This window comes from Macrotis lagotis, chromosome 5 (genome assembly GCF_037893015.1).
Source record: "Macrotis lagotis isolate mMagLag1 chromosome 5, bilby.v1.9.chrom.fasta, whole genome shotgun sequence".
Classification (NCBI taxonomy): domain Eukaryota; kingdom Metazoa; phylum Chordata; class Mammalia; order Peramelemorphia; family Peramelidae; genus Macrotis; species Macrotis lagotis.
The window spans coordinates 229567689-229592808 of record NC_133662.1 but is presented as its reverse complement, the minus strand read 5'-3'; the positions used below and the strand labels follow the sequence as shown (position 1 = coordinate 229592808).

At 43.4% G+C, this 25120-nt stretch overlaps 1 protein-coding gene and 1 pseudogene across 1 annotated transcript; one reads left to right on the top strand and one right to left on the bottom strand.

The window, feature by feature from the left end:
- Positions 1 to 5387: 5387 nt before the first annotated feature.
- On the bottom strand, positions 5388 to 17167 carry LOC141489499 (gamma-aminobutyric acid receptor-associated protein-like 1 pseudogene; annotated as a pseudogene).
- On the top strand, positions 14897 to 23227 carry LOC141488606 (methanethiol oxidase). Its single transcript, XM_074188824.1, has 12 exons — positions 14897 to 14977; positions 17390 to 17443; positions 17753 to 17865; positions 18104 to 18289; positions 18811 to 18931; positions 20026 to 20208; positions 20535 to 20713; positions 21454 to 21532; positions 21631 to 21752; positions 22071 to 22163; positions 22367 to 22485; positions 22744 to 23227. The coding sequence occupies exons 1-12, from the start codon at positions 14974 to 14976 to the stop codon at positions 22904 to 22906; spliced, it is 1416 nt and encodes a 471-aa protein (XP_074044925.1). The 5' UTR covers positions 14897 to 14973; the 3' UTR covers positions 22907 to 23227.
- The last annotated feature ends 1893 nt before the right edge of the window (positions 23228 to 25120 follow it).

Below are 25120 nucleotides of genomic sequence, written 5' to 3'. Positions count from 1 at the left end.
AAATGACTGAGGAAACAAAAGTTCAATCTTCCAAACATATTGATTTATTAAACATTGTATGGCAATTGTCCAACAAACCTGGACCAGATCTCCTCAGCTTAGACCTAGATCCCAAATATAGGAGGGAGACAGACTTTTGCATATTAAAAACAATTAGGATTAGGGACTTTCCAAGCTGGGACAGGGAGAGTGAACCAGAGTAATTCCCTGGAATCCAAAAAACAGATGTTCCACAAGTGGCTGGGGCTGATGTAGACCAAATGCGGTGATGGCTGATAGCAGTTATTTTTTCAACCTCACCACTCCATCCCTCCCTTTCCTTATTGCCTTCCCTCTGTGGGCAGGGAGCTGTATAAATTCAGCTGATCTTTATACTCACATTTATTCTTGTCTGGAACATGAATAAAACTTACCTCAAGTTACCGGTTAAATTTCCCTTATGATTCTTTATCTGCCACACACACACACTCTCTCTCTCTCTCTCTCTCTCTCTCCTCTCTCTCTCCTCTCTCTCTCTCTCTTCCTCCACTCTTCTCTATTACCTGAAGATAGGGGTACCCCCAGAGACAAGACATTCTCTTTTTTTTCCTCTCCTTCAAATAGTGTCCATAGTTGACCTTTGACAAAATTGTAGATAGGGCTAAATCATCTTTGAAGCACCCCCCCACCATTTCCTCAGATCAGCATCTATCTCACTTACCTCCTCCTCCCAGGGTCCCTGGTATTTCATGTTCTCTTCTCTTCCTTCAAGAAAAAAAAAAAACAGATTGATGTCCTTCCCTTCTCTTTTTTATTTTTTAGATAATATTTTCCCAATTACAAATTATGAAAATTTTAGCATTGATTTTTACAAGATTTTTGAGTTCCAAAGTTTTCTCTTACTGCTTTCCCTCTTCTGACAGTGGTAGGTATTTGATATAATTTACACATGTACTGTCATGTAAAATATATTTCCATATAAGCTTCAGTAATGGAAGGAGAAACAGATGAAAAGGAAAAATAACTTTGCAAAAGGATAAAGTAATTGAAAAAAATATACTTTGATCAGTATTCTGAGTTCATCAATTCTTTATCTGGGTATAGATAGCATCTGCCATCATGATTCCTTTGTGTTTGTCTTGCCATGAGAGCTGAGTTACTCATAGTTGATCATCACACAATGTGAGCAGATTGATTTAAAAATAAATTTATACTAAAATGTTGGAGACTTCATAAGCTAACTCAATAATGGATAAACTCCATCACTGGTGTGGGCTCTAGTCCATCCACACCTTCTCACCTCATGGGTCTTGTCCATGTTCTGTTAAATGGTCTCTTTAACAGAGAATCTCCCCAGTATTTACAGGGGCTTTTCTATTTTGTGAATACCAGTATAGCAGAGAACTGTCCATCTGTTATGCCTTGTTTTCAGTGAGTAGCCCAACCTGTTTTATAATCATGCATGGTTAATGTTCCCCAGGTCCTAGAAGGCTTTTTTTAGGCCTCTTCTTTCATGCAAACCATCCTCAACAATATGGTAGCCTGCTTAGACCCATTATTCACTTCTCTAGTCATTGTCTTTGAGTCATCTACAATTTGGATTCTTGTGAAATTGTGTCCTTCCATTATTTTTGATCATACAGCATCAACACAAGATCAGTGGTGTTATAAATTAGATCTGCTTTTGTAGAAAGATTAGAAGCTGTGGGCAATTTTCTAGAGGTAATTAAGTCAATTTTTTCTACTTTGAGTCTGGGTCCAGTCCATTGCCCATCTGTCTGTCAAAGAACTATGAACTGGTAGGTTAACTCCATCCAACTGTATATTTTAATCAAATTCTACGTTCTTCACCCATTAACTTTTTTCTATGTGGATGATTGAGGCCAATGAGTTTTTGAATGGCCATGAGTTTTATTGAGATTCTGGGGCTTTATGATTTTTTTTTTAGGTTTTTGCAAGGCAAACAGGGTTAAGTGGCTTGCCCAAGGCCACACAGCTAGGTAATTATTAAGTGTCTGAGACCGGATTTGAACCCAGGTACTCCTGACTCCAGGGCTGGTGCTTTATCCACTACACCACCTAGCCACCACCTAGCCGCCCCCTGGGGCTTCATGATCAAAGAAAGTATATGGGAGAACCTCATCATCTAAGATTGCTTCAACAGGCATTTTTTAAGAACCTACTATGGGGACAGCTAGGTGGCACAGTGGATAGAGCACTTTGAGTCAGGAGGTACTAAGTTCAAATCCAGTCTCAGACAATTGATATTTACCAACTGTGTGACCTTAGGCAAATCACTTAATCCCATTGCCTTCCAAACAAAAACTGTGCTAGGCACTAAGAGAACAGGAAAAACAAAACAAAACAAATTTTATGTAGAAGGTGAGAGAGAAAACATCTACATGGACAAGTAAATAGAAATATTTGTATAATACATATTGTGTGTATGTGGGGGGGGTGTTTCTGTGTATATTAGGGTAGCTAGGTGGTACAATGGATGAAGCATTGGGAATCAGGAAGACTCATCTTCAAATCCAGATATTTTTTAGCTTTGTGACCGTGGGCAAGTTACTTCACCCTGTTTGCCTCAGTTCCTCATCTATGATCTGGAGAAGGAAATGACAAATCACTCCCCCCAAAAGGGGGTACAAAAAAGTCAAACATAACTGAAAATGACAGAAAAACAAAAGTATGTGCATATGTGTATATTATACAATATAAAATAAACTAGAGAAAGGCAAATATTATCTTCTGATCTGTCCACATCAGAAAATATACCTGGGGAATGAACTTTGGGCATGATAACAATATTCTCTAATACTTAGAAGTTTGCAGAGTTATGTAGTATTTCATTATCATCCTCATTTTACAATTAAGATAAATGATCTCACATTTTGAACTTTGCACAAGATATCCACTAGGATGGTGCTGAACACCTTTGGCAAATATAGGGCTTTATGCCTTGCTTGATGGTGAGGACCAGAGGATCATTGCACCAAATTACTTATGTAGTTGCACCCGTAAAAGAACCTCACCATGTGCATATAAGGAAAAATACCTTTACAACTTTGTTTTGTTCAATTGAGATAACAAACATAATGGGATATTATATTCTTGAAACCAGTGTCGTGTCTGGTATTATGATCTGCTATGGAAAATATTCTGCAGAAATAGGTCTATTCTCTTCTCACATGTTCATCAATAGGCATAGACCATTCCTCTCTTTGGCTGAAATGATGATTTCTTTGCCAACAACTTCTGGTGAGAAACAAAACTATAAGGAGAAGGCCTGAGGTCTCTCTCCTCTATATAGCCCTGGGAACAAAATCTTGGTTCTTAGCTTCCCATATGATCTTTTCTATTCTGGCTAAAAGTCTCCAATCTTGTTTACTGCATTTCAAAAGATCGGGAGGATGCCTCACCTTCCTAGGATTCTAGAGTCCATGGAATTGTAGTCAATAAATGTCCCAAAGAGCAAGAAGTCAACTGAAAGAAAAACATTCAAGACCCGCCAGCAATGGTTGAGAAGAGCAGCCTTGGCAGTGAAGTTTGCATCTGGACATGAACTTGGTGGGATCAAGGAATTAGGAGCTAAACTAATCTGGACCTTCTCCCTAAGCCTTCAGAGACTGAATTAGTGCCAGAGGGTGTCAGGAAAGAAATCTCAAACTTCTGTTCTTATTATAACTTCACAGTAAATATCTATTTGTAAAAGTTAAAAAAAATAAAATATTTTATGGAGATCAAGAAATAGGAAGAAATAAGAAATATCAATCAATAGTTGCTGAGGTCTCCTCAATTCCCTTTTTGGGGGGCTAGATACTAATCAGATACTGATTTTTTTTCTCCTCTTTTGGAATTTTCCCCATTGAAGTATCTTGAAAAATGAAATCCTAAGCACCTTTAAAACACAAACATAATTTCATTGTTTATTATTTTTATTATTTATTATGAGTAGATTCAGCTAGTTTTCTTTTTTGTTTTTTTTTAATCTTAAAGTGTGCAATTATTTTATTTCCTTGCCTTGATAGCAAGAACTTCATTTACACAGGAACCTGCTGCTAGTACAACAATTGACAAAGAGAGGTGTCTCCCTATCACAGGGGACCAGATTTCCAACAAAGCAAAAGATGTAACTAAATGGCTGAGCTCAAACACCTCTTTCCCTGCCTTCCTCCCCCCATCTTCCCCAAAAGAGAAAACAATAAAACTGAAAAATAAATCAGGACTTTCTAAACAGCAGCTTTGATGAATGAATACAGAACAAGGGAGTTGAATTTATCAACCATATATGTGTGCATGGGAGCAAGAATGCTATGAGGGAGTTAGGCCCCCTCCCACCTTCCCCTGTACCCAGAATAGTAGGGTTTAGGAATGATGAGGAAGGTTTCCATTCTATAGATGGGAATGTTTGAAGGTTAATTAAGTCCAGGATAGTTAGGATTTCTTGTTCTGTACTAAAAGGTATACAGAAGCTGGGACAAAGATTCTCTATAAATTCAGTTAAGTGATATAACCTTCCCTCCCTCCTTTTCAAAATCCAGACTTCAAAACCACACTCTTAGTGATTTCACCTCCACTGGGACATTCCATGAGAAAACAGAATGGAAGTTAGACAGGAGAGTGAAGAAAGGAGTGAAGAAAGACAGGAAAGTGAAGAAAGTTTACACACTTTAAGATTTAAAAAAAAGGAAAGGAGGAATTGTATTTTAGGGTCCTAATGCCAAACAAGTTTCCTCTTTGGTTCCCAGGCTTGGCCCTCAATTTAGAAGGACAAAAAGGAAATGTCAAGTGGCCCAATACTTCCATAGAAGACTCAGGAGAAAAACACTCTCCCCTCAGCCTCCATACTATCTTTTAAGTGAAGTCTGGAGATACAAAACCCAATTAAGCCAGGTAATAGTGGTTATAAACTCTAGGGTCACATTCCCCTTTGAGAATGATATCTAGGAGGGGTGGCTAGGTGGCTAGTGGATAAAGCACCAGACCTGGAGTCAAGTACCTGGGTTCAAATCCAGTCTCAGACACTTAATAATCACCTAGCTGTGTGGCCTTGGGCAAGCCACTTAACCCTGTTTGCCTTGCAAAAAAAATCTTAAGAGAGAGAGAGAGAGAGAGAGAGAGAGAGAGAGAGAGAGAGAGAGAGAGGGAGAATGATATCTAGGAATATTAGGGGGAGAATAAAGCCCAATGTAGGACTATGGAAGAGATGTCACCAAGGAGAGATGATAAAAACAGGTTTGGTCAAATAATTGGGGTAATTAGAGCATTTTCTTCTGTTTCTCATCTTCCTACAAATGTATCAAACTGGGCTTCTCACCCCCCAAGTTAAGAAAACTGGGAAGTCCTTCCTGAACAGAGACTACCTGAAAGCAACCTAACAAACCCTCCCACCCCACTGGACCCTTCTATCCAGCACAACAAAGGCTAATTCTGCAGGGTAAGAAGAGGGCAGAAAAGAGGGGTGCCATCCCCATTTCCCAATCATACATGTCAAAAACCTTCCCCCCAGCCAATGCAGCAGTTCTGTCCTGCGATGCCTTCTTCCCATAGACGCTTTCATCACTGTATGCCACATAGAGAAAATAGTCTTCTTCATGGTTGTCCTCATAAAGCTGGCCCATGGTGGCAGGAGTAGGAGGGATAGTGTTGTTGACAAAGAAGAATAGGGCGTCTTCTGGCCAAAGGTGGATCTGCTTTCGAATTAAGAAGTAGAACTGACCAACGGTAAGGTCAGAGGGCACCAGGTACTTCTTCTTGTCCCAGTCAGGGATTCTGGCTTTAGGTGCCTTCTCCACGATTCCAGGCACTCTGTCTGGGTATTTCTTCCGAATTTTCTCCCCTTCTTTCTTCCAGTACTTGAAAGGATGATCCTCCTTGTATTGGAATGTCATGATGCTCTGCAGCGTCTCTGATCTCCCCTGGGGGGGGGGGGGCTGGCTCAGGGGAGTGGATGAATTCTCTGGCTTCCCCCAGCCAGAGTCCAATGAGAGAGCCAGAGAGCCTTAGCGCTGTCTACCCCCCCACCCGCTGCTCTGCCAACCAGCCCGAGGAGAGTGCTCACAACTTCAGATGCTTTTCTTGACTTTATCATGTACCTATCCCAATGCTCCATGGCCCCACAGAAATTTTCCTGGATACTCCAAGGCTCTCCTGGCAGAGCTCAAGCTCTAACAGGTTCTAATAAGTAGGGAAGGAGTTGACCATTGTGACCATTGTGTCTTCTACCCAAAGTTCAACATTGCTAAGTACAGAAAGGTCCATCATTAGAAGAGGGGTCAGTAAATGATGAATTCTTTAATGGGGCAACCATGAAATTCTAATGTGAGGTTAACTTTTGTGGAAACTTTGGAAAGTTAGCTTAGGAGAATTACCTGTGGGTAATTTGGCACAAAAACCAGATTGCTTGAAGTTGAAGTCATGAAGAATAACAATCCTTTCTCCCTAGGGATAAACTCAACTTGTCTAGACAGTTCTGGGTGAAGTACCAAAGCACACCTGCCTTTAGCTTCCATGGACCATTCCCTAAACAGGTTAAAATACGTGTGAACTTCTTCTTTACTGACCCTCAAATAACCTGGGCTCAATCAAACCAATTCCAATGGGGGGGGGAGAAATCAATCTAGAACATCATTTTCTCTTTTGGTTCATTATGCTTCAATTTGGAGTGCCCCAGGAAGATCTCTAAATATTTCCCCATAAGTGGATAACAGGATACTAACTACATATCAGGTATGACACAGTCTTTATTTCACTCCTTGTAAGAAATATATAAGACCCTATGAACAGAGTCAAAAATATTCTGTTAGACTTCCTCCAAAAATTAAACCCTGGGTGGGGGGGGGGGCAGTGGTACAAGCCCTCCCCAACCTGACTTAAGTTGTATGATCAAATTGTGGAATCAGCATAGAGAATTGGCAAAGTTCAGACCTTCTAACCTTCTATAGGTCAATAAGTCAATAAGCTTTCATTAACCACTTGTTCTTTGTTAGTCACTGTGCTAAACTCTGGGGATACAAAGAGGCAAAAGACAGCCCTTGCCCTCAAGGAGCTCATCACCTAATGGGAGACATAAGAGTAGACAGGTACAAACAAGCTTAATAGAAGATAAATAGGAAATAATCTACAGAGGGAAGGCACTAGAATGATGAGGGCTTCCTATAAAAGGTAGGATTTGAGTTGGGACGTGAAGGGAGGTTAGTAAGAAGATGAACAGAGAATAAAGTGAAGCATGGCTGGGCTCCCCCTAAATAATGAGTCAGGATGATCACTTACCTGGATTGTGAAAGGACCATAGAGACTAGCCAATCCAATCTTCTCATTTCAAATACCAATCAGACCAGTGGAAGCAACTCCAGGGTAGGAGCTCTTGGGGCTGAAAAGGTTAAGTGGATGGTTGGCCCCAGATGGTAAAAAGATGGTCAGGGTCGGGGCGGCTAGGTGGCACAGTGGATAAAGCACCGGCCTTGGAGTCAGGAGTACCTGGGTTCAAATCCGGTCTCAGACACTTAATGATTACCTAGCTGTGTGGACTTGGGCAAGCCACCTTAACCCCGTCTGCCTTGCAAAAACCTTAAAAAGAAAAAAAGGGGGGTGGCTAGGTGGCGTAGTGGATAAAGCACCGGCCTTGGAGTCAGGAGTACCTGGGTTCAAATCCAATCTCAGACACTTAATTGCCTAGCTGTGTGGCCTTGGGCAAGCCACTTAACCCCATTGCCCTGCAAAAACCTTAAAAAAAAAAAAAAAAAAAAAAAAAAAAGATGGCCAGGGAGCAGAGCAAAGCCTGGGTTCAGCCTTTAAACTCCTTGGAAGAGCTCCCAGCCAACTCTTCAGCACTTTTTGAGAACAATGGGTCCATTCCCTGACCTGCCAGAAGATATGGCCTTAAAGGATGGTTGGACAATAGAGCCAATAGGACCTGCAAAAAAATGTTTCCTGGCTTTATATTTTAAGTGACCTCCTTCCAGGAGAGTAAAGAAGTTATAAGTCATTTTAACAGGTGCTCTTGTGTTTTTTGTGTTCAACACTTCTTTTGTATGGGAGAAACCAATGATGCCCGATTTCCATTGTTTACAGTGTAGCTTTCTGTTGTCCTTTAGAAAAACCAGAGCCAGGGATTCTCCTCGAGGCGCTGAGCCCTCTCTCTGGAGATCAGGAACCTCCATAACTGACCCTGGCTTAGGGATCCCTTAGTAGAGAGGGAGAGGCATGAAGGCTGCCAGCCCTGCAGGCCTAGCAATAGTTCTGCTTGGGCTGCTCCACCATGGTCAGCCCCTTATATGTCACAAGTATAACTCACCTGTTACATAAGCAGACTGGCAAGAGGCAAAGGGCAGGTAAACAAGAGTTATAGAATAGCCAGGCCTTCGAACCACAGACCCTGCTCTGCCCTCTCTCTCTAAGAGCCCTCCGGGAAAGTCCATCCTCTCTAGTCAGGTAGCCCTCCTTGTTCCTTCAAACTGCAAGTAGCTTCAAACTACTGATTCAAAAAGGATTTGTTGCCGAGACAGATAGTGTTTATGGTAAACACACACACACACACACACACACACACACACACACACACACACACACACACACAAACACACACCAATTCTGAGCTCAAGGAAATACTAGCAATAGGGTTTGATTCCTCACAAAAAAAAAATCCAAGATTTGGAAGGAGAGGGACAAAATAGAAGCCCCCTCCCACCTCTTTCTCTGTCTCTCTGTCTCTGCTCCCTCTCTCTTTTTCTCTCTCTGTCTCTGACTCTCTGTCTCTCTCTGTCTGTCTCTCTGCTCTTTCTTTGTCTCTGTCTCTCTGTCTGTCTCTGTCTCTGTCTAACCAAGAGGAAATTTTCACAATCCTATTTTTGCCTCCAATAAAGAAGTGAGTTGGAGGCTCTGGAGTTTCAGAGAAACAAGCCAAGGGATTATTAGAAGGTAATTATCCTGACTCTCATGCTTCCATAGGCTTTCAAACTGAACCCTGCCCTTCCTAGTCACAGTTGGTTGACTGAATTATACCATTTTTACCTTGCTTTGGGATCATGCCTGGGCTTTACCTGGACCATGAAAAGACCCTAGAGACTAGCCAGTTCACTCCTCATTTCACAAATGGGGAAATTGAGCCACAGAATAGAAAAGTGACTTGCCCATGGCCACACAGATAATGAACAGCAGAGCCAGGATATGGCCTTGGACCTACCTTCAGATTCTCTGTCTCTTCTCTGCCATTGGACATGGCAGTCCCACAGTCCAATTTTCCAAACAACAGGTCTGACTTTGGAACAAAATTTGTGAGGATAAAAGGAGTAAGTGCTGAGTTTTGCAGGCTGAGTTTTCCCCCATTCCCACAAACTTTTCCCCAGTATTGGGAAAAGAATCGGGAGCCAGTAAACTGACAAGAAACAACCTCTAGTCAACAGACAGACATAAAACTGTGCAAAACATATACTTAGCCATGCTTGATGTAGTTCTTAGTATTGCTGAATTGCTTTTTTTCTATTTCTTTTTTATGATTTGTTCCAAGGAATGACTCACTGGATAGGGAGGGGAGAAGGAATAGATCTGGAAATAAAAGTACTTGAAAAAAACCTATTAATATAAAGAATATGCAAAATAGCCTCTCTTTTTTTTTCAGTTAAAGATACAAGAAGTTTTGACATGAAGAGAGAAGGATTGGCCCCATCCCTCTCCTGTCTCATCTATTCAACTTCTTCCCAGCCAACTCCGTCCCTGACTTTGTGCTAAGATTCAAAGAGCTGAAAAGTAGGATATAAAGGATTCCCTGCCTCCCCCACTGGATTTCACAAAGCACTTTCTCTTCTACTGATTAATATATTTACTATATTTATGGTGCCCCCATCCCAGTTATGATGGTCCTATTCCTCTTTTTCTTTTCTCAATTAAACTTATTGAAAAAGCTGTCTACATTGAGTGCTTCCCTCACTTCCTCATCTCTAATTCTCTTCTAAACCTTCAAGTCACTTTTCTACTCTGTGGTTCAATTTCCCCATTTGTGGAATGAGGAGTGAACTGGCTAGTCTCTATGGTCCTTTCATGGTCCAGGTAAAGCCCAGGCATGATCCCAGATTTGGTTTCCAACCTCATCATTCAGTTAAAACTACTCTCTCGAAATGTCCCCCATCTAAACCAAAATATTTATACCAGTGCTTTTTGTCACAGCAAAAAATTGGAAACAAAGTGGATGTCCATCCCTTGGGGATGCTTAACAAATTGTGGCCCATGGATGTAATGGTATATTATTGTTCTGTGAGAAATGACAAATATGCATTTAGAGAAGCATGCAAAAATTTATATAATCTGATGCAAAGCAAAAAAAGCAGAATCAAGAAAACGATATACACGACCATGACCAGAGGAATACAGGAGTCAAGTCAAACTGTCAATAAGGAAGACCGTTATATTTTCAGTGTGAACATTTAGTTCTCAGAAGTGGACAAATTCAGGGCTTACTATATTATTTTGTTGATTTCCAGGCTAAAAAATTGTTGGGGAAAATAATAATACAGATTAAACTTAAAATTGTGTCCTATATTTTTTTCCTCAACAGAGCAGTTTGCTAAACATTTACCAGCATACCTGTGACTGGGAAAATGTAAGCAGAAAAAACAACTATAAAACAATTGTAAAGTCAATGCTACAAAATTACAAAGGACAAGCATCGCTCCAAAGATGAAATAGGAAAAGATATCCTGAAATACACTCCTTTGCAGAGTTGGGGGTCCAATAGAGCATGTATTTTAGATGCTTCCAATATATTGAACATTTTTGCTCTATGCAATGTCTCTGGAAGTGGGAGTAAGGGAAACTTTGGTGATGTTAAAAAATTCAATTATTTTTAAAAAATATATTTTGGGGGGCAGCTAGGAGTCAGGAGGATCTGAGTTCAAATGCAGCCTCAGACACTTAATAATTAATTACCTAGCTGTGTGGCCTTGGATAAGTTACTTCACCCTGTTGCCTTGCAAAAACCAACACACACACACACACACACACACAGAGTTTCCTAAGTTATCTAATGATCACTTCTCAGTCCTCTTCCTCCTCAACTTTTTTGTAGCATTTAACACAGTTGACCATGCTCTCTTCTTGGATACTCTCTCCTCTCTGGGCTTTCATGACACCTAGTCCCTTCTAATCTTTCCATTCTTCTTCTTTTTTTTTTTTTTTTTTTTTTTTAGGTTTTTGCAAGGCAAACGGGGTTAAGTGGCTTGCCCAAGGCCACACAGCTAGGTAATTATTAAGTGTCTGAGACCGGATTTGAACCCAGGTACTCCTGACTCCAGGGCTGGTGCTTTCTCCACTACGCCACCTAGCCACCCCTCCATTCTTCTTACACATTACTCTCTTCCATGCTCTCCATGGTCCAGTCAAAGTGGCTTTCTTTCTAGTTCCTCATACATATTGCTCCATCTTCCATTTCCATGGCTTTACACAAGTTCTTCCCAATGTCCAATGCTCTCCTTCCTCATCTCTTTCTCTTCAAATCTGTGGTTTTCTTTAAGACTCAGCTCAAATGCCACCTTCTAGGGGACCATTCCTACTCCATTCCCCAAACTGCTCCGAGGTTCCATCTATTCTGTAGGTAACTTGTATGTCCTTATTTATGTACATTAAAATGCAAGCTTTGTTTCTTCTTTCTATCCCAAAAGTCTAACAGTCTTGGTGAGTGATTGACTTATTGTTCTATACTAGACTTAAAGCTCCACAAATTGCAACTAGTGGGGGGGGGTGATTCATTAAGGAGGTGGTATTTGAGTTGGACCCTAAGGAACAAACTGGATTTTAAAAGGGAAGGAACTAAGGACTTAAGAAACAACACGGCCAAACACTTAGTAACATGAAATTACAAAATGCATTTTGGGAAGAGATGGTAAGGGAGTAGGAGCGAAAAAAATATATGTGGAAGGGCAGGGAGTTAGAAAGGGACCAAAGCATGAAACCTAAAGAGTTTGGATTTTAATAACAACAATTATGATTATGATTATTATTATAACTAACATTTATATAAGTGCTTATTATGTCCACCTCTTTCCTAAACTCTGTAACTTACAGGCCTCTCCATCAATGGGGGTGGGAATGGGACTCCCAGATGAAGAGATGCCCAACTGGGGGCCCCTCCTCTGAACACTTGGTTTCTCACTCTGAGGTCCAAGATAACCCCCAGGGACCAATCTTGCTTCCTGTTCATCCTAGCTGGTTTAGTGAACCCACAATTATGTTCACCAATAATCTTAGGCCTAAACTACCTCCTTTTCTCTGGCACCCCAGACTTTCTAGCTCTATAAAACCCCACCCTGCAGCTTTCATCTATGGAGATTAAAGTGATTTTTGCAGACAAAGTCACTCATTGGGCCTCAGTAGGTTTCTGGGAAAAGAGAATATAAATGCAGTGGGGTCATTCCTGCCAAGGAGTCAGTTTGTGGGAATGGGGGAAAACTCAGTCTGCAAAGACAAAGGCAGTTTTGCAACCTTATCAAAGGAAGAAACTGAAGCAAAGAGAAGCTTCTGAGTTTTAGGGATATCTTTAGTTTATGGACCAAAGTGAATGGATGAGAAGCCCTTTACTGTATGCTGGATCCCATTGTTGCTGTGTGACATATTTCCTACTGGCCTTGGAGACCAAATCCAGTCTCAGACACATACTAGCTGTGTGACCTTGGGGAAGTCACTTAACCCTGGCTCTCATCCAAGATCATCTCCAGTCATCCTGATTCAAATCTGGCCACTGGATCCAGTTGGCTCTGGAAGAGAAAGTGAGGCTGGTGACTTAACACACAGTTCTCCCTCACTTAAATCCAATTGATGTGCTTGTCTTGGCTTCACCTCCCTGATATCCTGGTCTTTTTCAAGAATGATGGACAATGGGGACAGCTAGGTGGTGCCTCGGATAGAACACTGGCCCTGGAGTCAGGAGGACCTGAGTTCAAATCCAGCCTCAGGCACTTAATAATTGCCTGGCTGTGTGACCTTGGGCAAGTCACTTAACCCCATTGCCTTAAATAAATAAAATTAGGGGAAAAATTTTTAAAAAGGAATGATAGACAAAAAACCCAAGCTAATCTTTCTGTTCATCTATTCAATTCAACAAACAGGATAGGCAAAGGATTATCCTAGATCCTGAGCACAGTTCCTGCCCTCTCCCTCCCACCTCAGGGCCTTCAGATGCTCTCCACCAATAAGAAACTAGATGTCTCAGTCCTTATAAATCTGCTTTTTACTTCTTCCAAATTGCATATTAACAGTGGAGAAAGCAAGTTCTGGGTTTTTGTCTCCCAAGCCTTGGACCTTATTTGTTTCTGCTGTCACATACATTGCTAAATAAATCAAGAGTGTAAGCGTGATTACTCTGTTTCTTCATTCCACCTTAACAATTGTGCCATGGAATGAATTGGATTTTAACAGAGAGAGACATGGAAAGGGAAGGCACTTCAGGCTTAAGGCACAGCATAACCAAAGGTTTAGTAACAGGAAATCACAAGATGCATTTTGGGAAAAAATAGTAGCAGACCAACTTGGCTGCAGTACAGCAGGGGGGGAAGAGGAATGAAGAAATAAATATGGAAAGGTAGGAGGGGGATAGGGTTCTAAGTACGGAGGGCTGTGAATATCAGGCTAAAAAGCTTGGATTTTAATAACGATAATTATAATCACTAACAGATGAGTATCTACTATGTGCCAGTATGTGTATTGCTAAGTACTTTACAATATTATCTCATTTGATCCTCGAAACAACTCTGGGAGATAGGTACTATTATCCCCATTTTATAGTTGAGGAAGAAAGCAGAGGTTAAATGATTTGCCCAAGGTCATCTAGCTAGAATCTGTGGCTAGATTTGAACTTGGATCTCCTGATTCTAAACCCATGGCCATCCATAGAATGGAAGGTGATATGATCAGAGATAGATGTCACACTGTCCTGTCAGTAGATGAGGGGAAGCAAGAGAATAAGGGCTAGAAGTCTAAATAGTAGCTTCTTCCCCTTAACACCTTTCTTTCCACCCATGGTCTATTAGGTTGTTGGGCTCTATAATCTTTACCAGGTGTTTGGGTGACAGTGTTATTGTCATGATTACCATCACCCTTAGGAAGCTTCTCTCCGGGTCTGAGTAACCCAGGGGCAAAGGTGCTCCCATTTTATAGAAAGACAAAACCAAACCAGGGAACTTAATTGTCGTGCCACAACTAAGCCTGGGGAGCTGACAGTGCTCTCCATATCCTATCCCTTAGCCCTCAGGGACTTACAGAAAATTGGACTCCTAGAAGAGAAGTAATAAAGATAATAATAGGGAGCCTTAGTATTCTCTCCATTTCAAAACTCAACAAGAACCCCTTTGTGATCAGACAGAACCTTATCCCTTCTCCCTAACCCTAGAGATGCTGGTGTGTCAGTGGAGGGCAGCAGAGTCTGAAGGATGGACATTAGGTCTGTTCCCTGGGCAGTCTGGATTATCAGAGGAGAAGGAAGAAGAGGAGAAGAAGAAAGAGGAAAAGGACAAAGGGCTTTTGATATAAGAATAGAATCGGAGAAAAAAAGAGTAGAAAAAAAAAGCAAAGATATCATTATCATTATTATTGTTACTAAAATCCAAGCTCTTTAACCTGGTATTCAAGGCCCTCCAAGTTTAGGCTCCTAGCCACCTTCTAAACTTTCCATATTTATTTTTCACTCCAAGTCATACCCTCCAGAACACAGAGGGAATCTAAGTGTGACTGTTGGGGCATTTCCTTGCAAGGAGTCACCTCCCCTCTGCCTCCTCAGTAACCCTTCCCCCAGTCCTTTTATTCAAACAATCACCAGAAGACTCAGACCACTAGGAAGCCTCTGCCAGCTAGCAGGCTGTGCTCCTTCCCTCTGGCCAGATGCCCAGGTCCTCCCCTGCCCCACCCCCCATCGCTTACATAAATTTCCTTCCCTCTGCCCCTTCCCAGTCCACAACTGCAAGCCTCTTCCAGCCACAACCAGTCAGCAGAGCAGAGGTGAACAGCATGGGTAAGAGAAAGGCCACTTCTCCCTCCTTCCCCTACATAATGACACCAGGAAAACTTGGGGGGAGCCTGGGTCCTCCCCTTTCCTGCCCAAGTTGTTCCTCTCTTCCCTTTCCAGTACTTTTGGGGCACTCTGTGGATAAGAAGAAAATCCAAGACCAGTGTCCTTATAAGACTCTGAGAACTTTTCTTTCCCTTCCAGTTCAGCTGGGCTTGGGATCCCCAGATTATGTCCTACTAACATTAGGAGAAAAATTTCGAGAGTGCATTCACTCCGCTCCACCCCACCCTTCTGAAAGTATCAACTCAACCACAAGTCCACCCATTAATTGACCTTATGTTGCCTCATTTGGGTGAAGGATTAACATCAGCAGTTTACTGTCTCCAGGGTCTGTGAACCCAAGAATCATCCCCTCATTCCTTCCCTGCCCTGCCCTGCCCTGGCTCTCGCCAGCCCAGGCAACCCAGATGCCCTAGGTCACTTAGGGAAAGAAAAGTAGTGGCCAGTCCTTTTAGGTTTCAGGTCTCTTTCTCTTTGTCCAAACGGTCCACCCTGATTTATTAACCCACCTTTGGTGGACCAGCCCTGGTGGATAGTACTAGGTAATAGAATTTTGGTTACCCACTCTGATAACGTGACGTTCTTGCCCCTAGCCGTGTTCCTTACGTGGGCTGGACGCTTGCGGGTTTGTCTAGAAAGTATCCCAGCTGGTGCTCAAGAAATATAGGGGTAGGATGAGAAATGGTTATAATCCAGTGTCTGGAATCCCGGAAAGGCTGATGAAGAAGGAGCTAGAAGTGGTTCCATGGGAATGTAGAACCAAAACGAGAAACTATTTTTCCTGCGCCCACGCTTTTCCCTACCTTGGAGAGACCCCTTTTGGAAAGGTTTGCCAGGTCCTTCTCCAGATCATTTGACAGATAAGGAAACTAAGGTAAACAAGGTGAAGTGATTTGCCCAGGGTCACACAGCTAGTAGGTATCTGAAGTCACACTTGAACTCGGGTCTTCCTGATTCCAGACCACTGTGCTACATTGGAGAGACAGGACCTGATCTTTTTGTTTCTGATTCTCTCATTTTTGTGTCTCTCCAAGTCTCTATCTCTGTTCTTGTGTTCAGGGCTCTCCCCTATATAGTCTAAATGGTCAACATGGGGCCACAAAGTGAGCAGACAGGTCTCCGTAATTCCCATATCTGGGTTCCCTCCCAAACTCCACCAAAGTGAACATTTCAAGGAGGCAGATTCCAATTTGGACCCAACATCCCAGGAGTTCTTTTGTAGCCATTTCCCTGCTGATGCTCTCCACTCATTCCCAGGGCAAGTTTATCATTAGGAGTGTCCTTGTGTAGGGATCCAGGGAAGATGACCTCTTGCTCTCCACTGACTTGCCCATATCTGAGCTCCCTCATTCCTGGATCAGAGATCAAATTAACTCTGAAACAAGGAGATCTGAACCGGGGTCAGCTTCCTTTCTTTCCTCTCCCACCACTATTTACCCCAAAGAGGCTCTTTCTCAATTTGCAGCTCTAACCTCCAGCCCTTCCAGACTTACCTCCAAAAGTCCAAACTTTGGGGAATCTGGCAGCTGCACAAGTGGAAGTCTTTGCCAAAAAAAAAAATTCCTTTTCCCAGGAATCATTCCAGAATATCTTATCCCTAACCCCACCCCAATGATTTTTACCACTGCTGTCCCCATAAACCATACCACAGCTTTCTAGAAATGACTGTCTGGTGCCATCTTCTACCTAAACTGAAGCCAACATGGTTGCTTGGCCTTGTCCCTTTAGAGGCTAGTATATCCAGGCTTCTAGTTATATAAGGGTTCCTGGCAAGGAGTCCTAGGAAGGACAGAGTATTGCCTAACCACACCCAGCTTGGGTCCCTTTTGGGAGTTTCCTTTTGTGTGCTTTTTCCCAGAGTTCAGAGGATTAAGACAACTGTCTGAGACTCTATTAGGAGGTTTTCAGTTTCCTGGATTCTGACTCGGTAGACACATACATGCAGGCTTGGTCTCCAAGTTCAACTTTCTCCTTTCCTTTCTTGGACATTCCAGTAGAAAAGAATAGGGAGGGGCGGCTAGGTGGCCCAGTGGATAAAGCACCGGCCCTGGAGTCAGGAGTACCTGGGTTCAAATCCAGTCTCAGACACTTAATAATTACCTAGCTGTGTGGCCTTGGGCAAGACACTTAACCCTGTTTGCCTTGCAAAAAAACTAAAAAAAAAAAAAAAAAAAAAAAAGAATAGGGAAAGGGTGCCAATGAAGGAGAGAAAACAAGGTGAGGGTGGGGAAACTCAAACAGATACCTGTGCCAACTGAGCAGGTGACAGAAGGTAAGAAATAAACCCAAGCTAATGTCTAGTGGAGTTACTGGGTAAAGCACCTCTCTGATCCCAAATTTTCATTTCTCTTACAGCTAAATGTGGAAAATGTGGACCTGGCTATCCTACTCCCAAAGAAGCTATGAAAGGCAAGTCCCAGGGCAGCCTGGGGGTGGGAAAGGGGCCAGTAGCCACAGGACTTGGATGCCCTTTGGAGAAGCCAGAAGGATGCTCTGACCTTGATGACCTTGAAACATGACTGTGGGTGCAGCTCCTCTGCTGAACAAAATTTGGCTTGGCGTTGCCCTGCCTCTTCTCCTGGGCTCCCCTGTATTCTGGCCCCTTCCTCTCCCCTCATGGTGCCATTTCTCAGAACTTACCTAGTTCCCTCTGCTTTTACCCCCTCCCCACTAGGTCTGTGTATACTGACCCCCCCTTGTTTATTCTTGTTATGTCAGGGCCCCGAGAGGAGATTCTCTACCTGCCCTGTATCTATCGAAACACAGGCACAGATGCCCCTGACTATTTGGCCACTGTTGATGTGAACCCCAAGTCTTCTTGCTACAGCCAGGTAAGATTAGGTGGGGGACATCAGGAGATTGATTGCCTGTAGCTCTCTTGCTCATCCCCTTCTCCCCTACCAAAGTGCCATTCAAACTCTTGGTATCCCCTTCTTGTCTAATCTCCCTCCCAACCAAGGGACCATCCAAACTCTTGGGCTATTCTTCTTGTCTTGGCATCTCAGTCAGGTCTCACCACATTCTCAGTTTGTAGGGCTTTTTGATTAAACTCTTCCCCTTTGTTCTCAGGTGATACACAGACTGCCAGTACCATACCTGAATGATGAGCTGCACCATTCAGGCTGGAACACCTGTAGCAGTTGCTTTGGAGATAAAAGCAAATCCCGCACCAAGCTCATCCTGCCCAGCCTCATTTCCTCACGCATCTATGTGGTGGATGTGGGCTCAGATCCCAGGGCCCCCAAACTGCATAAGGCAGGTTTCCCTCTCATCTTGGCCAAGACTAGATATCCACAATGTTTCAGCTTCCCCAGTAGGCCTGACCACTCCCTCCCTCTGTTCCTATGGGAAAGGGAGAAAGAACTCCCCCAAACAGATTTCTTGAGCTCTCTTCAGTGGGAAGGAGGAAAATCAGATCTTAGAAACGGGAGACTGAAGAATAGGAGAAGCCTAGGATAGTCCCATCTGGGGAGATCTGTCTGTAAGGATAGCCGAGAGGAGAGAAGATGGAACCAAGGATAGTCAAGCACTTGTATTTCATCATTGGAGGGAGTAGGAGTCACAGCAATCCAGGTTTCCAGTATCTGTTATTGCCCCCCCCCCCTCCAAAGAGAGGTGATCTCTAGAATGGGAAGAGGAGTTTTCTGATGTTCTAATTAAAATTCAGGAGAGAACTGCCTCATCTCTATGAAATCTAAAGGAAATAGGGAAGGGTTAAGGATGGTGGGGAGAACACAAGTCACACTGGTTGCTGATTCCTTCTCCCTAACCTCCAGGTTGTGGAGCCCACAGAAGTGAAGTCTAAGTGTGACCTGGGCAACCTACACACTAGCCACTGTCTGCCCAGTGGGGAGGTGATGATCAGCTCCCTGGGGGATGCTAAGGGCAACGCTAAAGGTAAAGGGAAGGGATCTCATGTGCCCACGGCTTTAGCCTAGGGCAGACACCTATATATCTAGGTGGGGGCTGCAGAGGCAGGGTGAGGGTTAAGTTCACCCTAGATACTGGGGAGCAATCTGAGCTACTTCTAACCTATTAAATGAATGAATGAAAAGGCAATTATATCCTTACTTATGTGCCAACCACTGTGCTGTGTCAAGGACCCAAGTAGAAAAGACAAGGTCTGCCCTCAGAGCTCATGTTCAAATGGGGGAGACAAGCCATAGAGGGCATTTTGGCTCCAAATCAGAAAAAAAGAACTCATGGTCATTAGTGTTCCTGCATCCTCCTGAATGTTATTTCTATTGATAAAACTGGTTTTTTCCTGACTTTGGGTCATTTAACATTGCCAGGGACTTTCTTCTCTGGGTCTTCAGTGACCGTGGTTGCTGAGGAGGCAGGGACTTTAGCAGAGCCAGGTGTGGGCCACATCTCCCCAAGGATCAGTCTCCTGGAGGATGATCCTGGGAATCCGTGAAGGGAGGGACTGTATTTTTTCCCTCTCTTCACATCCCCAGTACTTTCCACAGCGTTTAATGTTTGTTGACTTGACTTGGTCAGGTGGGCCCTATTCTTCCAGTTGACCTGCCTTCAAATGGTGGTTAACAGATAGTGATGATGGGGAAGGGGGCAGGAATATTGGGAGCCTTCTCCACTAGGGCATTGGAATGCTGTGAAAGGGATGGAGGGAAGACTTCCTATCAACAGTGGCCACAGTCAACTCATGTTTCTTCATCTGTACCAGAAGGTGAACTACAAAGTCTTAAGATTCTAAGAATGAGAGACCCAAAGTAAGGGCATCAAACCTTTTAGCGTATGTGAAGAACTAGTTACCTTTAAGGGGATGGAAGCAAATGGATGATATAGCATAAAGTACCAGAGACCACCTATTTTTTGTTACTGCAATGTGAAGCGAGAGTTAGTCCTGGGAGGTAATAAGCTATAGTCCAGGCACCTAATGCTGCCTGGACTATGTCTATACATATGGACAGGGCTAGTTTTCAGAATGGGGTGATACTCACAGTAACTTCTCTATAATGCTTTCTCTCCAGGAGGGTTTGTATTGTTAGATGGGGAGACCTTTGAGGTGAAGGGAACATGGGAGAGACCTGGAGGCGCTGCTCCAATGGGCTATGACTTTTGGTATCAGCCCCGGCACAACGTCATGATCAGCACAGAGTGGGCTGCCCCCAATGTGTTCAAGGATGGCTTCAACCCTGAAGATGTCTCTGCAGGTGAGGGCTCCCTCCATATTTCAAGCCCTCCTACTCTGATTCTATTTTCTCCTGACCCTCATTTTTCAATTCTCCCAATTTTCACATTCCTGGACTGTAGACACTTGGGGACAGGGTCTAGGGGTGAATGTTCTTTTCTCCATCCTCAACTTGGCTCTGATTTTCTGTTTTCTCTCTTCCTGGGACCTTTTACCTCAAACTTCCGACCTTGATTCTTAGCCTTGCTCACCCCTGCCCTTGCTCACATCTCCATCCCATGCCTGCATCCTGACAGCTAAAGATTCTCTTCCCCTCCTCTCTGATTCCTAATTCTCCATTCCTCTCAGGGCTGTACGGGAGTCAGCTGCATGTCTGGGACTGGCAGACACATGAGCTTGTACAGACTCTACAAATGCAAGATGGGCTAATCCCTTTGGAAATCCGATTTTTGCATGACCCTGCTGCCTCCCAGGGCTTTGTGGGGTGTGCCCTCAGCTCTAATATCCAACGTTTCTACAAGACCCAAGTGAGTGGAATCCTACTGGGCTGTAAGAGAGGATGAGCAGATTGGTTTGAGAAAAGCATGAAAAGACTTGCATGACGTAATGCAGAGTGAAATAAGCAGACCCAAGAGAACACTGATACTGTTCAAAGAGTAAATGAATGACCAAGTCATCCTGAGCAGTATGATCATCCAAATCAGCTAGAAAGAACTGATATTCTGAAGAATGAGTTCTAAGGTTCCATATATTGTTTAGTCATTTCAGTCATGTCTGACTCTTTCTGGGATTTTCTTAGCAAAAATACTGTTTCTATATACAGAGAGAGAGAGAGAGAGAGATGGTTATAGAGATGGCGAGATGTAGATATATCTATAGATAAGATATAGATATATAGATATAAAATGTTGGCCTTCTCTAAAGTAGAGTTGAGAAGAAGTGGGACAATTGGACATCAAAATGTAACCATCACAAAAATAATTTTAAAATAAGAATGCAGTGGGACATTACCCTCTTCATTAATACCCATACCCCTTAGTCTCAGATTCATATCACATGCTTCTACAAGAAAACAAGGCCACAGTTGCACCTCTACTACCCCTACCTGCACATTCCCATGGTCTTGGTCCTTTTAATAAATTCAAAACCTGCCAACATAGCAAATGTGTTCAATAACTTAGTAACCAACTTTCCTCCTCTTCTAATCTGAGGAAGTCTGAACCTATCTGTTTCTCCCACCCCTCCTGGTTCTTCCCCTCTGATTCAGGGAGGAAAGTGGGCAATTGAAAAGGTGATCCAGGTGCCATCCAAGAAAGTGGAGGGATGGATGCTGCCTGACATGCCAGGTAATCACCAAGGGCAGGGCTGGATGGAGGTATTGGCATGCCCTCTTCCCAGAGGCAGGGAATCCAATGATCAAGCCAGGTTTTCTCCCTCCCCTCAGGCCTGATCACAGATATTCTCCTGTCACTGGATGATAAGTTCCTCTACTTCAGCAACTGGATACATGGTGATGTGAGGCAGTATGACATCTCTGACCCACAAAGGCCCCGCCTGACTGGACAGGTTGTAGATCTGGAGAGAGCTGGGAGGGAGGCAGGGACACAGTAGAGGAAAACCAAATGGGAATTGAAAGTGGAGGAAAAGAAGATCTGATGGAGGAGGGGGAAACGACCACTATTTGAGAAGATAAAGGACTAAAGGAGAGAAGGAAAGGCAAGAAGCTTAAGAGGGATGGCAAAGAGAGCTGACCAGATTGAGGGGAGCCCCAGAAGCAAGGCTAAGGGGAATAGCTGTGGGTTATGGAGCAGAGAGATGGCTATTGGGATACAACTCAAAGGTAAGGAAAGAGTGGTCACTTTCTATATCATTTCTCTGGATCAGATATTCCTTGGGGGCAGCATTGTTCAGGGAGGTCCTGTTCGAATTATAGAGGATAAAGAACTGAAGGAACAACCAAAGCCCTTGATCATCAAGGTAAAAGCACCCCCTTCCCTAGGAATGGAGATCTCGCACAATCCCCCCCCCCCCAAGCCATCACAAGGACCTGGGATGGTGACTTATGATCAGTTTTCCCCTCTTTACTCTACCTTAGGAAGAAGGGGGGGGGGGGGAAATCAAGAGGATATCTAAATAGATCTCAACAGAGGCTGTAAGGCTCTTGGTGCTCTTTCCCCTAGGGTAAGAAGATTCAAGGGGGGCCCCAGATGATCCAGCTCAGCTTGGATGGAAACCGTCTCTATGTCACCACCTCCCTGTACAGTGGTTGGGATAAGCAGTTCTACCCTGCCCTCATTAGGTAAGGACCAGCTCTTTTCCCTGATCTTTCCTTCCCCTTCCTCCCCAAGCTTCTCTCCTATCTAAATAGAAACCTAGCTCGCAGATTATCTTGAAAATTCTCTAGTAAGCATCATTCCATATAATTCTCCACTGACAAACTGGGAAGAAAAACTCCCATGGATTAGTTTTGGGGAGTAATAAAGAATCACAAGGGTTGGAGGACCTTATTTTTTTCTCATCCCATATATCTTCTCCTATCATATCTCTTTTCTTCCAGGGAAGGCTCGGTGATGCTGCAGATTGATGTAGACACAGAAAATGGAGGCCTGACCCTGAACCCTAACTTCCTGGTGGATTTTGGGAAGGAACCTCTGGGTCCAGCCCTAGCCCATGAGATACGTTACCCTGGGGGTGACTGCACCTCTGACATCTGGCTCTGAAGCCTGCTCCTCCCCACATCTGAGCCCACACTCCTCAGGCTCTGCCCAGAAGGCCTCTTGGTGGGGGCCTTTGTTCCCTTCCAAAAGTCTTCAACTTCCTTCCCCAACCTATCCCATCAGAGCCCTTGGGGGGGAGGAGGGAATCTGGTTTGGACATAATTCCCTCTTTTGAGAAGTAATTCTGCCTTTTTGATCCCTGATTGTATTTTGCTCATTATCTGCTATTTTTATATGGTTTCTTGATTGACCTTGGTGTTACCATTATCTCCTCATCCCCACACTCCCACTGGTGGCAGGTATTAATAAACCAAACACTTTTAACTGAGTCTTTTAATTGGGGGAGATAGGCATTTGTCAACATATATTCCCATCAGGGCTGGCCCTTTATGTTTGGAGTAAGGAAGCATACAAGAGATTTATGAACTTGCAAACCCAACTCCATAGGTAGCTTATCTTAGCTCATGTGATTAGAACCTAGTGCTAAGGAATCCAAAACCATTATCTGGTTAATTGGCTTTGAGTCTACCAGCTAGTCATTGATGAGATCATTAGGGATGAGGAAAAAGGGAGGTAATATTGGAGGCTGTTTTCTCCAGGGGAGAACTGACATCATGCCAGCTGCCCACTACTCTCAATACAGTATATATTTAGAAAGTACAGAAGATAACAGAGTCAAAAAAAGAAAGGTCTTTCTACCACCAGGAACAATACAGTGGACATGCTCAGACACACAATGTAAGCCCAAATGGAAAAGAAAGAAAAAAATTTATAAGTGAGTTTCTGCTACTGTAAATGTGCATGAGGCCAGAGGGTCTGGTCTTTGAAGATCAAAGGGGTAGAAACCTCAGCCAATCTCACCAACTGAGTCAAAACTTCAGTTCTGCTGAAGGATTTTCTGCCAGATCAGCCTTGTGGCCCTCTCCCCCCACACCAGGCTGCCTACTTCTTCTCAATCTTTTTGAACTTGACTCTGATGTGGCCCCTAGTCTAGGACCCTGGTTCAGAGTCCTGGAGCCTTCTAGGAAGAGCACAGGGAAGGTCAAGCTAGAGGTTTCCCACTGGCCCTGGATCATTTATGTTTAATGAGCCCTTGAACGGGCATGCTGCTGAAAACTAGATTGTCATTTCACCAAGAAAACACATTTAAATAATCCCTTCACTCACTCCTTTTACTGGTACTCCCCTTCCAGCTTTGGTCTTGCTTAAGAATATCCCTCATCGGGGTGGCTAGGTGGCGCAGTGGATAAAGCACTGGCCCTGGAGTCAGGAGTACCTGGGTTCAAATCCGGTCTCAGACATTTAATAATGACCTAGCTGTGTGGCCTTGGGCAAGCCACTTAACCCCATTTGCCTTACAAAAACCTAAAAAAAGAAAAAAGAAGAATATTCCTCATCTGGGGTGGTGCAGTCAATAGAGCACCACCCTAGAGTCAGGATGACCTGAGTTCAAATCTGACTTCAGACACTTAATAATTACCTACCTATGTGGCTCTGGGCAAGCCACTTAACCCTATTACCTTGCAAAAACCCAAAAGGGAAAAAAAGGATATTCCTCATCCCTAAAACCCTCACCTTGAACCAATTCTCATTCAATTTTATCTTCTCTTTGGACTTGATGGGATTATAATTAAGGAATGAGACTATTTATTCAGACTTTAGATATGGGACTATTAAAGATTGTGGCTTTTAAGTACAAACTTCACCTTGAACCAATTAAGGTTTATGATAATGGGGGCAACTAGTTAGTGCAGAAGATAGAGCACTGACCTTAGACTCAGGAGGACTGGGGTTTGAATTCAGTCTCAGACACTTGCCACTTATTAGCTTGGGCAAATCACTTAATCTCATTGCCTTAAATTAAAAAAAAAATGAAGGACAAACATTATTATTAGTTGTGTGATGTTGGGCCTGTCACATAATCCCATTGCCTTGCAAAAACAAACCAAAAGAGGCAGCTAGGTGGTGCAGCGGATAGAGCACCAGCCCTGGAGTCAGGAGGACCTGGGTTCAAATAGGGCCTCAGACACTTAATAATTACCTAGCTGTGTGGCCTTGGGCAAGCCACTTAACCCTATTTGCCTTGCAAAAACCTTAAAAAAAAACCTCTCAAAATATTGATATAGAGGTGCAGAGCTTCTGTGTGTGGTCGCTGTTCTTTCTATACCTGAATCACTGTTTCATACAAACTTTTTCATCTTCCTCTATACCCCCCTC

Coding starts and splice junctions, on each gene's coding strand:
- LOC141488606 (XM_074188824.1), top strand. Junction 21,753..22,070: donor GGCCCCGCCTGACTGGACAG/GTTGTAGATCTG, acceptor TCTCTGGATCAG/ATATTCCTTGGGGGCAGCAT. Junction 22,486..22,743: donor TTCTACCCTGCCCTCATTAG/GTAAGGACCAGC, acceptor CTTTTCTTCCAG/GGAAGGCTCGGTGATGCTGC.